This window comes from Lepisma saccharinum, chromosome 25, assembly GCF_977018435.1.
Source record: "Lepisma saccharinum chromosome 25, izLepSacc3.1, whole genome shotgun sequence".
Taxonomy (NCBI): Eukaryota; Metazoa; Arthropoda; class Insecta; order Zygentoma; family Lepismatidae; genus Lepisma; species Lepisma saccharinum.
Window position 1 is genome coordinate 8,227,741 of NC_139253.1, and position 18,593 is coordinate 8,246,333.

The 18,593-nt window shown below is 39.6% G+C and overlaps 1 protein-coding gene across 1 annotated transcript; it reads right to left on the reverse strand.

Annotated features, from left to right (window-relative positions):
• Positions 1–572: 572 nt before the first annotated feature.
• LOC145978558 (uncharacterized) lies at positions 573–16,668 on the reverse strand. Its single transcript, XM_083111251.1, has 5 exons — positions 16,543–16,668; positions 11,364–11,517; positions 5,508–5,747; positions 2,726–2,864; positions 573–1,375 (listed from the first exon to the last, which is right to left on the reverse strand). Exons 2-5 carry the CDS (start codon positions 11,493–11,495, stop codon positions 735–737), a joined length of 1,152 nt encoding a protein of 383 aa, XP_082967377.1. The 5' UTR covers positions 11,496–11,517; positions 16,543–16,668; the 3' UTR covers positions 573–734.
• Positions 16,669–18,593: the final 1,925 nt, after the last annotated feature.

Consider the following 18,593-nt stretch of genomic DNA (forward strand, 5'->3'; position numbering starts at 1 on the left):
CAAGATATTGTAAATAAAATGTCGCATAAAATCCTCACAAATTTGCTTCTTTCTGCACAAACGTGATGGCAATTTCCTCCAGGTGGAGAAAAACTCTATTCAGTGTTTCAAACCCCCCAAATTTCAAGTCGAGCAAGCAGAATCGTAAATATCCTTCAAGTTTCTTTTTCCAATTTATTATTTCTGTTTGATTGTGTATTATAATAGCGGTTTATAGTTTCTAAGTTCATGGAAAGTGTTAAATTGAAAACCTATCACCGGAGCGTTTATCGTCTAGTGGAAGGACCTACTCAAAGTTGGCTACTCTCACCTGGAGCTGAAGTGCAATGTTGCTAAGTTTACGATTTCGGGACTTAGAATTCTTTCGAGGCGGTCAAATAAGATGTTGCGAAGTGTACATATAAAGCCACTTGTTAGCACATATAAATCCCAGCCCTGGTTATAATGCATGGCGTTTAAAACTCAAGTTAAATAGAGCTGAGTTCTCTAATTTCCTTGTTCTACGAACAGTTGTGCTTCGGCGCAGTGTAGCGATTTTTCTATCGAGCAGATTAGCAACACTGGTTCTCCCGTTCTACTGCGCCGATCGGGGCAGAAATATCTGGGTTTGACTCTACGTTCAAGTGAATAAAGCTATTGAAAATAATGATTATATATTCAACATGCCTCATACATAATTTTTTTACAAGGAAATCTTTTAAATGTTTCTCTAACTTTACAAATGGATACGTATATCAAGTAGGACAAACTTGCTCACACTTCTTATGCACAATGGATGGACCGTGTTCATCATACTCTTGCTTGCTCATCCACATGTTCTGAAAAGTCGAGAGTGAAGCTAGCACCGAACCTCCAATCCATGCTGCATTTCCCTGTTTCGTAGGTTGGGAGACACAAACCTTATTACAAGATGGCGTTAGTTGTTCAAGCTCTTTTGTCAGCCGCTCTTGCATACCAGTAAACATTGTACTTCCACCTGATAGCATTATATTTCCGTACATTTCATCGTGAATATCGCTGTTAATCTTATCAATGCTCTCTTGGACAGACTTTTGTACGCTGGGTGCTTCAGACCCAAGCAGCTGCGGTTGGAAGAGAGCTTCTGGACAACGTATTCTCTCGTCTCTAAGCTTGACCAAGCGTCCGTCGGGAAGTTCGTACGCTTTTTCAATCGAATTGCTTCTCGAAGACGCTTCAAGCTCCTCGTGAAAGTCCTGAGCTACGTAGCAGTACTCCTTTTTTAACTTCCGGGCAGTTTCTATCTCAGAGCTTACGTAGAACTGGTACCCACGTTCGTTCAGCATCCTCAGGAGATGGTTTGTCAAGTCCTGTCCACCAACTTCATGCCGACTAATGCCACTGGCCAACGCATATCCTGTAAATATGTCAACAAGTTAATTAAAAAGTAATTATTGGATCAATATAATATCTATTGTGCTCTATGAAGGGGGAGGGCGAGCTTATATAATAGGTGATATTTGTCCCCGGCAATGTCCTTGCAAGGAGTGACTCTAGGGCTCACGCAGCCTCAATGGGTAGCTGGAAGCAACCCTAGGGGGTAAAGCCGGACAGACAGTAGTCCTCACATTACATATAGCATGGTCGAAATCGAGAATGTGTGGAGTGCTAACTCCACACTCTCTTTCTGCCTTCATGACACGGTACAATACACAAGCCACAGATTTATTCTTTTTTGGCAATGTCATACGCTAAGAATCTTATATTTAATATTAAATAATTGGTAGTAATTCAATTCTGTTAAAAATGAACTCGAGTGAAAACTTGAATCAACTATCGTGTTGTGTTTTGGTGAAACATACTTAAGGTATACTATATCGAGGATAAGTTAACAATAAATTGTTAAAAATTTAATAAGTTTTGAATGTTAACTAGTATCATGCTTAATCTGTCTATATGAAATTGAGCTCTGCGGGGGGTGTACTTCAGCATCCGTACATACATTCTATTCCAATCGCATACTTCATCTTTGGCTAGGGTTACCAGACGTCCGGTTTTTCCTGGACATGTCCTACATTTTAGCCTTATGTTCGGCGTCCAGGAGGAATTTGGAAAATATCATAAATGTCCTACATTTTCAGCGTCACATAATATTAATTAGGACAATATGTGTTTCAGTTGAACAAAAATAAATCATGCATGTTACAAGTCCATGGACTGCCCTCCAAAACTCAATAGTGGAAGTTATTTTGATTCAATCATTGCCCAAAAAGAGAATAAAACTTTATGCTAAAACGGAAGAAATTACGGTCGGAATTGTACAGGAGTGGATATCAACTGACACTGCCTTGTTTACTGACTTCACCTTCATCCTCGGTAATCTATATTCTTATAAAATATCTTAATAAGTCGAATCTGTAAAAGTGTAATAAAATTTGGTAACTATTTATTATGAAAGGAATAATTGTGAGTAAATATTATGTGCATACATGTATATATTACCAATTGATAAATTGTTAACTGGTGCATGGATTTTGTCCACAACCAATAAATATTTTATACATAAGTAGGGGAAGAGGCAGTGTATGAGAACAATGATTAGCGTTGCCGAAAAATGACACCTTGCTGTTTCTATAATAATCATCACAGAGATGTCACATTGAAAAGCGGCGCTAAATGAAACAAATCAAAGCAAACCTGATTACCAATATGTCTTAAATCTTATTCTTGTAGTGTAATAGAACAAGAATATAATTTCAGCCCATACCGTGGTATACAGGAACAGTATATGACACATTCTCCCCGCAGTCGTACACGAGGCCCGTGAGTTTCCCCGAAGAGTAGAGGAAGAGAAGCTGGTGGATGGCAATGTAGGCTGACGGCGGGCTGAATGTCTCAAACAGAACCTGTGAAGATAATTTGATTTCGTTATACAAAAGTCACTTTAAGGCCGAAGCACACAGAGCTAAATTTCCTATTGTAATGCCCCCGTTGGCGCTGAACTTGCTACTAGGTTAGAAATGATTGCTGCCAGACTGGTTTTGTCGACTAGATCGTGTTCTAATTGCAACTTGCTTCTCTGCTGGATCCTGTGGTAAAAACCAATCGGAGAGAAATGTCTGGTCATATGAAGATAATCTGTGAGTTTGACAAGGAAAAGCGTTTTTTTTACTGTGGTTTTTGAGAGTCACCAGTCGGTTGTGCAATTTCTGTTTGTGCTCGCTACAAAAGATAGTAGAAGTGAAGTACAGCATGTTTATTAATGCTTGCGAATTAATCCATAGCAATAAGATTTTTTCACAAGACATAGGCGCCGACTCCATGGGGCTTCGGGGGGCTCGAGGCCCTCCAATGTTAACGATGTGGAGGCAGAGCCCCCAAAATATTTAAATAATTTTGCTTTAGAGGATCTAATGTATTATTTTGCTTCTCTTGTAAAGTTTACTCTGAATTGTGCCACATGAACTTAACTTTAAGTACACATTTGAAATGTTCTAGACCATCAATTTGGGGGCTGAGATCGCTAAACCATCAACTTTGTGTGGGCTATGACCAGAGACAGCAAAACACATGACTTATTACTATATACTAAGTATGCAATTATGAGTATTGTTAAAATTTTTACTAAAAAGAGTTTAAAAAGACGATGTGCATGAACTAGGGTAGTGGATGGGACGTTCGGGCTACAAATGGCTCTAACATGACATTCAGAACGAGATCCTTGATATATTAGGGAGATCTGTTTTGCGCTCCGTGGTAGCAGATATTAAAAGTGGGGAATATTTTGCTATTATGGCTGACGAAACTTGTGACATGTCCATCCGTGGACAATTAATATTCTGCATTCGAACTGTGAATAAAAATGTTGATATTTTTGAGAATTCATGGGCTTTTATGAGATTCCGAACACTGAGGCCAAAATTTAAAAAAGGGCGAGAGTGAGTAATTCATTAATTTATTTTAGTGATCAGAGCCCCCTCCCAATAATTTTGACAAGTCGGCGCACCTGACAAGAGATATTATCATCCGATAATGAACATCTTTATTATTACCAGTTTATTAAAATGTTGGACATATTTAGTTGAAAGACAATCTTTTTTTAATGAATGAATCCTGAGAATCTCATGCATGAATGCATGCCCGAGTTCGTTGGAAAAGTATTTTGAGTGCACATTGATTACCATCTCTTCTTTCGAGTCATGGATATCCCCACGTGTTCGAAAAAGATAGTGACACCCCTTTTTGTCTCACGTTCTCCCTCGTAGCGGAGTGGTTAGCACATCGCCCTGGGCATGGATCGATTTCATCATGTCATCACTTATCCCCGTCTTCGCAAATGAGCCAAAAAGTGGCACAAAAAGCGAAGTAAAATAAACTAAATATACTGACCAAGGCAGTAATTTATTTTATTAAAAACATAAACTAAATTTTAACATTTCAACCTTCTAGCAAGGTCTTCTTCAGACTCTGTATCAAGTACAAAAGTAACAAGATACAAAAACAGGGCATTATATATACACAAACATTACTCCTTCCAGACTATTTAGAAAGTTGTTTGGCACTTTCTAGCAGGTGTCAGAGTGTGTACATAGGAGAAACGAAAAGAAAGGCTGAAAGCATGGGCGTCCGCAGGATTTTTTCCAGGGAGAGGCAAGGAAGGTAATTTTTTCCAGTGGGGGCCAACATGGCATATTTTTCCCAATAATAGTGTTCATCCTTCAAAAAACATTGCTTAAATTTGAATTTATCATGTTCGTGCAATAATTAACACACATTATTGTGACTGAAATTAAATTATATGTGTGAAATATGTAATTTTTGGTTGACATTCGCTTTCCAGGGGGGGCACGGCCCCCCCTTTCCCCCTTTCCTGACGCCCATGGCTGAAAGACAGGTTGAAACAACATAGGGATGATGTACGACTTAAAAGAGAGAGAAATGCAATATTCAAACAGAACATGACATAGAGTGGGATGAGGCTAAGCAGATAGGAAGGGAGAAGAGAATGCTTAAAATGGAAGGAAGCCAAGGAAATAGAGAAGAAAGGTGAAGAAGACACAATGAACTGGAATGGGGGAGTGAAGTTAAACAAAGAATGGGATAAGGTGTTAGAAAGAGTGGAAAGGACAAGAGAGAAAGAGGAGAGGAGAAGGAAGAAAAATGAAGGAAAAAGAGCGTGAGATAGAAAGTCCAACCACATTCTATATGGAAGTAATTGTGTTTAGCCTTTTAGGTGAAAGTACAGTTAGCAAGTGAAGGCCACCTGCTAGAATGTTCCAGAACAACTTTCTAATAGTCTGGAGGGGGTTAATGTTTGTGTATATGTATCGTCCTGTTTTGTACCTTGTTACATTTGTACTTGGTGCAGAGTCTGAAGAAGACCTTGCTAGAAGGTTGAAACGTTACGTTTAGTTTATGTTTTTAATAAAATAAATTACTGCCTTGGTCAGCATATTTAGTTTTTCATAATCATGGAAACAAGGCTTAATGGAGTTATAAGTAAAATAAAGCATAGGTTTAAAATAAAGCATAGGTTCAAGTAAACTCACCTGGGTCATCTTCTCCCTGTTAACTTTGGGCACCAACGGGGATTCCGTGAGGAGCACCGGTTGGTCCCTCGGGTCCACCCTGAGAGTCTTCTTGTAGATGTGCTCCCAGATCTTGACCATGTCGTCCCAGTGGTCCACCATGCCGTGCTGGATCGGGTGCTTCAGGCTCAGAATGTCTGACTTCAGGAGAGCCTCGCTGCCGATGAAGAAGTCCTTCAGATCGGGCATCCTAGAGGCAACCTGAGGGATAAGTAAACAGTCAATTGTTTCTAGTAGACAGTGGCGACGCCAAACGGTTGGTCTCAAGGGTCGGCAAAATGTTACACTGCTACTATGTTCATGGCTACTGAAATTATCTATTTTTCTTGCCACTTTCTTCCTCTCTCCCTCTATGCCTTTATTTCTTCCTCTTTTCTTTACTTCGTTCTTTCTTTTTTCACTATTTCAATCTCTCCTCTCCTCATTTTCAAATGTCCTTCTTTCCCTCTCTTCCTCTTTTATTTATTTCCTCCTCTCTCTTTCTTCCTCTTTTCTGTATTATCTTCTCTCCCTTTCTTCCTTTTTCTGCATGTCCTTCTCTCTCCTTCTTCTCCCTTTTGCCTATTTGTTTCTATTTCTCCCTAATTTTCTCTATTTCTATCGTTCTTCATTTTCTCTATTCTCTTTCTTCTCTACTCTCTCCCTTTCTACCTTTCTCTTTCTACCTTTTTCTCCATTTCCTTATCTCTCTCCCTCTTCCTCTTTTCTCCATTTCTTAACAATTTATTATCAAAATGTAAGAGTTGTAGTCAGTTCAGAATCTCGAGAAAATAAAAAAAAAGTATTAGTGACTTTTATTTACTTGTTTGCTTACTTACAAATTGTGCTTGCTTGCTAGATTGTTTTCATCAAGTTTATTCAATTTTGTATTCGCAATAGGAAGAACACAAACAGATAGAGTCCAACACAGATATTTCTGCCGTGCGATGCGCGACAGAACTAAAGAAGCAGTGTTGCTAATGGAGCAGATAGAAAAATCGCTGCAGTGCGCCGATGCACAGCTGTTACGTACAACAAGGTAATTAGAGAATTCAGGTCTATCTAACGTTGAGTTTTAAACGTCATGCATTATACCAGGACTAGGATTAATATGTACTAACAAATGGCTTTGTATGTAACCACATACATATGGACTAAAAATTCGCAAAATATGAACTAACACATACGTAAAATTACCAAAAATGCTGCAAAGAAGACTTCTTCATACGATTCCTTATTTGAGTGATTTCAAACAAAATAAAATAAATATTATTTTTCATTGCATTCATGCACTGGTGGCGTTCTAACTGTTCACTCCCAAAACCCGTATACACTGGTACGGAACTGCAACGGCAGATAACAACATGCCAACGTGTTAAACCGCGACAATTGGACCACAACACTCCTCCTCAAGCAGTATTATTATTTCCTCTCTGTGATCGGTGACAGTCGGTTGCCTTTGTTGTACATTTGCAAACGATGCCGGCTTCCACAACAATAACAAGTACATATACTGCCACTAGACGATAAGATGCGCGGCTATTTCTTTTGCTATGAACCAGGGCTGGCGCTAGTCACTTTGCCTCCCTGGGCGGTGGCAGCAGATGCCGCTCCATTTCGACCCCCCCCCCCCCCCCGTCATTACGCAGCAACGGGAAATTGAACATCAATATATTCCTAACTAAAGCATCAAAATATAAAATAAATAATGAGACTTCTTATGCTATTTCAATAATATTAAGCGCAAAAGAATATCTCGCTCGACCACAGTTTTCTATATGCTTATTTTTTTCTTCTCTTCAAATTTTGCCGCACTGGCCGGTGGCACGGTTCGCCCTCCCCTTCCGCCGGCCCTGCTATGAACTTGGTCACCCATCAAAGCATGGCAATTTTAACACAGAAAACAAAAATGACAGCCTCCTCTTCCTCCACCTAAATCCCATCTTTCGCAGCAAACGTCGCAAACTCTCTTGACTTCCCGCAAAATTTATGTCCGCCTGTAATTTGACATGCAATTTTTTCAATGTCGGCACTTCATTTTCACGCAGAGCGTAGTCGTATATGCGCCTACGGATAACGTTTTCATCGAAACCGTCCACTGACGATTTGGTCGCTGGTCCTTGTCGTTCTTTCCCGGGAGTGTGGAATGATGTGGAGTGGCCTTCTGACATCTCAAGAGATTGTCTTTCGTTCATGATAGCCCTGATTGTTCGTTCAGGAACTCCAGTCGCAGCCGCTGCTCTCTTGCCAAAATGCTGTATTGGGATGCTAACACCTTCACTGGCTTCCTTCTTCATGAACTCGTGCAATTGCATAGCTTGGCTATGGAAGGTTTTTGATTTCAACTTTGACAGAACTGGAGGCATTATGGAATTTAACGTTCATTAACAAACACACACTTTCACATACACACACGCAATACACGCACACGACGTCAAACCGGCAAAATACTTAGTATAAAATAAAAATATGGTGCTTCCAATCCAACAAAACTCACCGTCATTTTACTTGACTTTCCCCTTCCGTGACAGAAATAGCGCTTCATTATTACAGTTGGCAACACTAGTTACTAGCTAGCCAATGAACATGCACTGCATAAAAGAAGCAACCACTACGCCGTGCTATATTGCCACATTACCGTCCCTGCCGAACGGTGTGAACCGTGAGCTGGAGCGCTATTCAATTGTTTTCAATGATGTTTGCGCGAGTGTGTCCAGGAATGGAATGACAATATGGCAACAATAGCGAAGGTTTTCGAGCAGGGTAGAACACGTGATACGAAGAGAGAGGGAGACGAAACGAAAATTGGTATCTACGCAACGGCAAATTTATGTGTGTTGTTCTCTAACAGCTGATATTCAGGACATTAGTCTTAAAGAAAATTTTATTTTAAAGGGTTTGAAGGCTGCAAAGAAATCTCCTGGAATTTTATTCTTTAAAGTTGGCAAGCCTAATGGCTGCACTTGAACTGTTGGTCCAGTTCAATCCCGATTTGTCTTTCTGAGTATAAAGGGAATATAAAACGAACCTGGTTGATGCCTTATTATACTGTCAGCAGCGACTGTTCTGATATCATGTATTTATCGTCTGCAAACAGACTTTACTAACAGCACCAAACCTGACCTGTCCAACATTTTTATTCCGGCTATGAGTAGGTTAGGCATGTCAAGTTTGGTACTGCATGCATCTTCAAGCTGCTGCAGTTGCTCGTGTTTGAACGCTACGTAGTTCTCAGATATATCACAGTGAGCGTGGTAGTGCCTTGCTTTATAGCTACAAGTAGCGCTATATGACAAGTAATCTTCTAATTACGAGATGCCAGAAGCGATATACTATCTTGTAAATAAACCATCAAGTGCAGAAAGTCGGCGGAAACCCGACATCCGTCATCTTTTGTTCAGCAAATTTTAACTCGAAATTTTGCCCCACTATTTATTTTGGCTGCCGATGTTGTCGCCCATGTAAGAAGCAACTTCCAACAGCATGAACGGATAACGTGGAGTCTTCGTCTCCAATAGTCTGTTGCTTCGAAGCCGATAGTAGATCACAACTCTGTATTCAGTTTGCCGCTTCAGCAACTTTAGAACTTCTACCTCTTTGAAATTCATAATATAGAGTGTTTCAAAAGTCACTGAAAGATACTTTTAAGCATAATCCACATTCTATCTGCGAACTTCAACCTCTGCTGTTGTTTTTAATGGCAAATAGTCAGAGGCGAGACGTCCGGTCATCAGGAGATGTGGCGATGACAAAGTAAAAGAATAAAAACATAGAATTTTAAATATTTTAGAGAATAAGTAAAAAAAAGAAAGAAAAAGACAGAATAGTCGCATATTTTGTGCGAAATTAGTCAAGTGGCACCATAAAACAGCTAGATATACGCAAGAGATTCGCTAAGTTTAGCGCATCGAAATGAGAGCTCAGTTCTATCCCCCGTGCCCAACCATCCCGCTACGTTTCCTATTGAATGCAATGGTGTCACGCGGTGCAGGTCATCGCAAAAATTGTGCGAATCCAAGGTCCTTCCACCACTAGTTTCCCCCTCTCTTGAAGGTCTGGTCACAACAGACCTTTTTCAGCCCCCATGTTTACAACCACGGCAGGGTTTCTGTGCCGTCACCAAGATGAAACTTCTCAGTGTCTACTATTTCCAGCACTGTAAAGCATGCAACGCTCTTGTTTTTAAGAGGAAAAGCATATTGAAGAGCATCGCAACGCAACTTACACAGAATACATGAATGTAATGGTGCATAGAAAAAATTATAACTAAGCAAAAGCTGGGAAAAACTGAAACAAGAGCAGTTCTGGATCCATTTCATTTCCTTCATAGCATTTCTCATTTATTTTTTTGGATCTTGCGGTTCAATTCAAACAGAACACTTTTCCTTTTCCTAGCACATCTTAACGTCACACTAGCGATGGCTAAAACTATCAGAATTCCGGAAAATTAAAAATCTCGATTAGGAAATTTTACTACCCTGATATTTCGGAGGCAATCCGAATTTCAGAGCGAGATTTTTAACAATTTGTCCGTTATTCAGGTAGAATTTATTTTACGATCACATACTCCGTTGAAAAAGAAATCAGGATTTGGTCATCCATGTGCGAACACTGTTATCACCATTTTCAATGTAGAAATGGCGTCTTTCTTCAGTCTCTTCTTTGGTGTAATTCCTAGTAATTCAGATTTAAAATCACATTCGTAATGTTACAGCAAAAAATATTAGCAACCTGAAATTTTGTATTTTCGATATGATTTGCTCTCCCAATTTTTCGGAACTTCTCATCGGGCGGAAATGTATGGTAAACAAATTCAGAATTTTTGTTTTCTTGAAATAGTGTGGATATAAGCTTACAGCACTGTGAGATATTATTATCACTCAGATACTAGAATACAAATCACATAACGTAACACATTACTTTGGTGTTTACCGTGGAGAAATATAGCCCCCCACCCCCGGCTGAAAGATTGACGCTGACGTTTGGCGAGCTTTACGATGACTACCTAAAAATCTCACGCTTCGCTACTTCAAATATTACATAAATAGAATAATCTCTTCTCTCTTTTTATTTTTTATATATACGTATATAAAAATGTATTATGTATGTGTGTATGTATGTTCAGCAATAACTCTCGAACGCCTGGAGCGATTCCAACCAAACTTGGTACACGTATCACTTGCAACTTGGAAATAAATATTGTGAGGGTAAGACACCCCTGGCACCCCTAGGGATGGGGTGGGAAGGGGTGACATGTAAATATAATCGAGGACCACCGATATTAAATTCCGCACACAGACACCAATGACTCTATGCAATCCGCACAACGATAGTGTTTCTCGGGATGTCTAACATTCAGGCTTTGTTGCGAATGGAATCCATGTTTTTGTAACACTCCCAATGCGGTTCAACTCCAAGATCATCACCTATCGGCATGGGGGGAGAGAGGGTGAAGAATAAAATGCCACAAATGACCTAGATTAGTGTCGAATCCATAGTTTTCGGAGTCGCTAAGCTATTTGGTGACATTCACGATCACATATAAAATTAGTTACATTTTACACTATAGTTAGAATTCATTATTTTCCTGTCTAATACAAGATTGGCATAAATAATTACCCGGGCAACGCCGCGTAATCAGCTAGTATATTATAAAGAATGCGTAATATCTGGATTGTTATAGCCCTAAATAGCAGCGCCATAATTTGTAGATATGTCAGCTTTTTAAGACTCTTTTACACGGCAAGATAACCTTTTGTTTTACACATAATTGCCCAACCTTGCATGTGCCCACCTTGCTTTCAGATATTCACACTCTAGACTAATATGTACCCGTACCTTTCCAAAGGGTCTTCCCACAACCGTTGGAATTGTGGACCTTGGGGCCTCCTCTCCAGCAAATCCTGCCCTGCAGTAAAGGGTTCCATGGTCGATGACGGCGGCTCTTCTATACCCAGCGCTCGCTTCCATTTCGGCGTTAAGACATCTGAAACTATAAATGCTTGAATACCATTTGTTTGTCTTAAAGGGAATTTAGCCAAAGAACCCTGAAAGAGGGTTAATAATTGGAAAACACATATGTTTGTCACATAAAGGTCGCGGTGGTTAAGTCGATAGACCGTATGCCTGTTACACTAGTGACTCGAGTTCGATTCCAGGAGTGGGTGACTTCTGGTGGGAATTTTTCCAGTAATATCCAGCGTCCTGTCGACCAAACCATTGTACCTTATATACGTACAGTGGGATGCACAAGTATTGCTTGGCAATTTTCATTAATTTTTCTTTTCGAATAGATTTTTCCATATGTTGGCGCACAGGATGGCAGCAGCTTGTTTGGAATTATTATTTCAATTCTTGACGTTTTCACTGGATAAAATAATGTGCAAAAACATGGCGATGGGCAGTTCGCTTGGTAATATTTATGCATCCAACTATATGTACATGTATTGATTGATTGATTGAATTTGGTTATTTTACGTCTCTTTTCTGCCACTTTTGGCGATGACGATGAATGGTGATGTGATGAGATGGATGAAAGGGCAATCACAAACATATACGGACGACACAACACTTGTCCAGAAGATTATACTGGCTGCAGGTTCAGACGCCATAGCCTCGTTAGTCTGCAAAATGCAGTCCAGGTTGTACTACGTGGAAGAGGGGTTGACATTTGTTTTGAATTGATTGTTGTTTCAGGTCCACTTCATGAACAGATAGTCTAATTGGAATTGGACCTACAGTTTAAAGTGGGATCAGAACCATTGTGCAATGGCCTCCACAGGGTATCGAACCTGGGACCCCTTGATTACAAGGCGACTACGTTAACAGTACGTCATCGGGGAGGCCGGTTGACATTTGGGTGTCTACTTAAAAAGTAACAACTACTTGTAGTTTATCATAGATACAACATAATTTTTAGACCTGTTACATACCGACATACTTTTCCAGAGGGGCAGGCGAGTACCCCCTATAGTGTTGCCCCCTCAAAAAAAGTGGTTCTCAACCTTCGTAAGCCCGCGACCTGGTATTTCTTAAAAGTCAATGCCCCGATTCCAACATTTTTACTCGTAAATAGCTTACATACATAATTAATATGTAGCCTCGTAATTTAATATTAATAAATAAATTATGGCATAATCATAGATAGTGTTGATTCGATTATGTCTAGGCTTGTTTGCAAACATAAAATTTGGTTTAAATTACATGCCAACTACTGGATATAATGGAATCTTTAATTTTGTCTGACCAATATAATTCAATTAATTTTGTAAGTAGCCTACTGATTTTCATTGGCAAGATCCTTTTCGGACACAGAAGAATTCAAATTAATAAGAATATTTTCACTTCAATATACGAGGGCTATTTTTTTCAACCTCCGAGAGGGCATGAAATCATAACCACAGTGAATAGCAAAATGGGTTTATTGACAAAAGTTATGCACATGTATAATCTACTTTTCAACGTAATCCCCAAGAAGATTCAGACATTTATCGTAACGATGCACCAGCTTTCCAATACCCTCTGCAAAGAAAGGTGCCGCCTGTCTGTTGAGCCAGGTCTGCCGAAGCTATGCATTGGTGTGGAAGCACCATCCTCCCAATCACTTGATCATTGCCTGGGGGAAGTCACGGCGCCAGGTCTGGGATGTAGATGGCTGATCAAACACTTCACAGTGGATTCGTTGAAGAAGGTCATGGGTTGATGCAGCAACATACGGTCGGGCATTGTCATGAAGCAAGACAATGCCCGAAGACAGCATGCCTCTCCGGCACACAGCTCATTCGACGGTGAATTTCCGCCGTCCCTCAACTTCAACTGAATCGTAGGTCTTGTCAGTAATGGTGGTGGTTGTGGCAGGTGAGACGCCAATCACACTGCGCTTCACGACCTCCTGGCGGCACCATCGGAGGCTGAAAAAAATTACCCTCGTCTTTGTTATTAAAAATGGCTGCGCAAACTGAATTGACCGTTCATCAAACTCCAAATTTGGAGACGGGAAGCAACACGACCTCCGGTTAGATCGCGCATTCCACTGTCACGAAAGCATTTCCTGTTATCAAAATCGAACTCGAAAGCCGAAAGAAAGGCTATCTTTCCAAGTGGTTGCCAGCTCGGGCTGCAAGTCGCAAACTTCAGGAGATCCTCTCGCGGCCCGGTATAATTGATGCAAGGGCCTAATGTAGGTATATAGGTGGGTTTCATGTGACGTCAAAATTCGCACCGCCGCCATGTTTGCGGCCGAGTTGTTTGTCGTCTGCAAGGAAATACCCACCACGTAGGAGAATGGGATCCATTCTCTTTGCACGTAGCGTTCGTTACACCTGCGCCAACTGTACGTTTGTTGTTAGTACTGTGTAAAATTTCGGTAAAACATTGCATACAATTAATGACAATGTTGTGCCATCTGGAAATGGTATTTTTTCGTGTTCAAGCTCTTTGCGCAGTCGACACAAAAAGATATGGAGAAAAGGCGAGGTTTTGCGGTGTAGATCCATATGAACTGGACGATAACGAAACGAAAAGGGGTCTAAACCTTTGGCCAACTCTAGTTCACGTGTGTTTAATTACTTGACCCAGCTACCTGGAATCAATTCGTTTTCGTATTTATTAGTGGTTAGGATTCGGCTTGAAATATTTACATCCAGTATAGATTTACTAAAATATTTTCAAAATATTTTCATTACCGTCTCTGTTTCCCTTTAATGTTTGTTCAAGCGCTGCAACTTAAAATGTTGAGTTGCTCAAAAACAGTAATTTCACTCCTTGCTTTAACAATTTGGGGTATACCGGCCTCTGTGGCGGAGTGGTTAACACAGCGCGCTACGATGCCAGGGGTCCCGGGTTCGAATCCCGGCCTGGGCATGAGTTTTCTTTGTGAGTTTCCCTTAATCAATTTCATCATATCATCACTCAGCCTTGTCTTCACGATTAGCCAAAACTGGCAGAAAAGAGAAGTAAAATAAACCAATCAACCAATTGGGGATACTTTGATAGCAGGGTTTTTTCTTGACAGTACGCAAAGCCTACTACCGGCACATTTTCTCATGGGTCGAATAACAGTTTGCTTTAACGAACGAAATATAATAAATAATTAAATACAAACGTCCAATTATCAAGATGAATTAAACTTTGAATATTATCAGTTTTATCATCAAACTTATCGGAAGTATTAGCACCTTTCTACCAAAAAACAAAGAAACACTATTGCAAGTATGACAAAACACACTAGTTCGATCCATTTGTACTAAAAGTCACAGAGAAAGGTGGCATATAAACATATCTGAGAGGAAATGTTCACTGCACACACACTGTAGTATTTGCGACGCGGTATCTTCTGATCACCAATAATTATCGATTTCCGTGCCGTGAAGCACACCTTCTGTTCTTTCTCGGAAAATTCGAGGATGAACGTAAGTTTCTGTTAAACAACTGAGTACGGCACAGTACCATCGTAACAAAGTTGAAATCTCCAGCCGCCCGCTTGAATTCCGTATGTTTAAGAGAACCGACCACAATCATGGCTGCTCGATCCCACAATGCAACAGTTTGTGACGTAGATGAAATACACCTGTAATGTTAATGACGGGCTATTTTCCTGGTATTACTTTTGCAACCAACTGTACAGTCACGAACACTTCTGGGTTGTAGTGATCCCATTGAAAGTCAATGGAGTTGCTACAACCCAGAACTGAGCGTGATTGTAAGGTCAACGAAGTTAGTAATAAGTTGTTTTATACAGCGTATATTGATACACAGCTATTCATTGATTTCAAAAAAGCATATGGTTCGGTCAAAAGAGATAAATTATATAATATATTAGTAGGGTTTGGAATACCTAAGAAGCTTGTTAGTATGATAAAAATATGCACCAGTGAAACAGAAAGTAAAATTCGTGTGGGTATTAATATGTCTGACAAATTTACAATTCATGATGGGTTAAAACAAGGAGATGCATTATCTCCATTGCTCTTTAATTTTGCCTTAGAATATGCTGTTAGGAAGGTAAAAGAAACTAAAGAAGGACTAAAATTAAATGGTGTGACTCAATTGTTAGCATATGCAGATGATGTAGACTTACTTGGGGATGATGTGAATACAATTAAGAATAATGCTAAAATATTTTTCAAAACTGCTAAAGAGATAGTTTTGGAAGTTAACAAAGAGAAAACTAAATATATGCTTACAGGCCGAAATCAAGTGTTAGGTAATAATCAAAATCTAATTATTGATAACAACTCGTTTGAACCAGTTTCCAAATTCAAATACTTAGGAGTAATATTAACAAATGAAAATTATATTAAAGAGGAAATAAAAAGTAGGCTTAATTCAGGAAATTCATGTTACTTCTCTCTTCATAAACTTTTGTCTTCTCGTTTAATATCTAAGAAACTAAAAATTAAAATATACAAAACAGTAATTTTGCCTGTAATGTATTATATGGATGTGAAACTTGGTCCCTTACATTGAAAGAGGAACATAAATTGAGAGTATTTGAAAATAAGATCCTTAGGAAAATATTTGGACCTAAAAGGGATAAGGATACAAGTGACTGGAGAAGGTTACATAATTTTGAACGGCATAATATGTATTCATGTCCAGATATTATTAGAATGATTAAATCAAGAAGACTTAGGTGGGCAGGCCGTGTGACACGAATGGGAGAGGAAAGAGGAGTTTACAGGATTCTTGTTGGGAAACCTAATGGTAAGAGACCAGTAAGAAGACCAAGATGAAGATAGAGGGACAATGTTGAGATGGACCTAAAGGAAATTGGTAGGGATGGAAAAGAGTATATAGATCTTGCTCAAGATAGGGAAAGATGGAAGGCCTGTGTTGCTGCAGCCATGAACCTTCGGGTTTAAGAAGGCTAGAGAGTTAGTTAGTTAGTTAGTTATATCGATACACTTGTATGTTGAATTGTATCTTCGGCAAATATGCTGTATAAAGAAACAAACTGCCAGAGTTAAGTGAAGTGAGTGTGGAACGAATATATTTACCAGTAAGAATCGAGACTAACCTGTCCTGTCATATAACCAGTAGACCTTAAATTGGCTTCCAGTCACAGGTGTTTTGCCTTCAAGAATATGCTACGGAATAGCTTTAAACGTTTATCATTTACATTCTGTGACAGTATCAGTGAGAAATTGCCCTCGAAATACGTAGATCCACTCCATTTCTTTGTTTTGAAGTTGCTTCCTATCTTTAGATTCTTTGATGTGCACTCTAATGGCGATAGCCTTATCTGACTTTCGGCATTGATTCGTTTGTTTTGGAATTTTCTACAAACAGCACTGATATTACAGTTTGCAGCGAATGCACGCTATTGTGCATTCAAGATTACTGACATTCTCTTTATTTTTACCCTGTTTTTAGTTGCGTACAAGGTGATCAGAATTAAATTTCCCCTACTCAGAGCCAGCCGCGTAGCTAGATTATTCGACCCCCTTCCTCCCCCCCCCCCCAGCCGCGGATCTGCGGAGAGATCGATAGCTAGGGGCTATCCCAGCTGCCGGGATTTTTAATATATTATTATGACTAATATTTTTGAAGACTTGGTTGTTCTGTCATTTATCACAATGTTTTACAGAGTCGAGAATATTTTTTAAAGTTTGATTGAATTCCAGTTTATGCTTATGATAGGATGATCGGAATTTGACCTAAAGTTGTAATTTCTGTTCGAACCATTGTGCCGTATCGCAATGTTAAAACTGCAATGGGATCGCCACTTGCGTGGTGTAGCTGTTCATCATTCATCTTCCAAATGGTAATCATTTGCCCTAAATGTGATATATGCGAGAGGCTACATTTAAAGGAATGACAATAGAATTAATTTAAGTTAGATATGGGTTTTGTACTCTCCATGACTGAACCGTTACGGATTTATCAAGAAAAGGATATTACTTGCCTCACAATTAGAAGAAGGTCATTTCCATAGATTGTCCTCTAACTGTTCACATATCTGACCTTCCTGTGAGATATTCACTCTCCTTCTCCCCCAGTGTTCAATAATCGTCCCCCACTTCCTTTGTCTCTCCAATCTGTAATCCTCACGCTATCCCGCTCACTCGCCAACTGTCCATTTATAACGGTAAAAGTTGTTTTTTGGACTTTTAACGTCGCAGTTTCGTTTACGCTAGAACATATTTTTGGTTTTACATTTCTAATTTACACTTTAAAACTGCTTAAGAAAACCCAAGGATTCTTTACTGTTTTTTATTACAAACTTCTAAAATAAACTAGCGGTTAATAAATTTTTAATTTGCCCTGGAAAGCTGGAGGGATTTGTTTTACATAGTTAAAACTAATACAAAAATTACCTCCAGTTGCCTTAGATTAATCTTAGGTTAGTAACATAGATTAATAAACAGAAAATAAACACTTTAAACTCAATTAAAATAATATGGTCGACCTACTTACGAAATTTACTCAGCGCTGCGCTTTCACTTTGACTGCAATCAACACTTCCGATATAAAAGTAAACATCTCGAGAGCTCTCGACACTAGGGGGGGGGGGACACTATTGGCAGAAGCTCCTTGATGTCTTCTTTCCGCCGCTTCTTCTTTCCCTCGAAGATCTTCAACGTCTATCCCTCGAAGTAATTCACCGTCGCATTCATAGTTCAAAGGTCGAACTTGGTATCACCGTCGTCATCTCGATTAGCATTTCTCAGTTCACAACTACACACTTGCAGTGTTCTTTTCACTTCTCGTGCTATAAAAGTTGCCACGAGAAAACAGTCTGTATTTAAATAAAATTCCGCGCGCTCTTTTCCCAATCACGCGAACGTTCAAATGTCTGGAACACAGATCACTGTTAACTGTCCACTAGGCAAACGACATCTACAAAAAGAGTCCAAGAATAACTAACTGCAACTTGCTGTCAATAGCACAGTCAAATTCGCGAATTTTCCATACCCAGAGATCTATCTCTACGCCAACTGCTGCATGTAAACTTCTGCAGCCAACGCGCGAAGCAACGCGGCCTTTCACTCAAAGGCTCTACAAACACTGCTCGAAAAAACTTCACCGCGTTTTTCTTTGTCCCTTTACACAATGCATAGTAAGGAC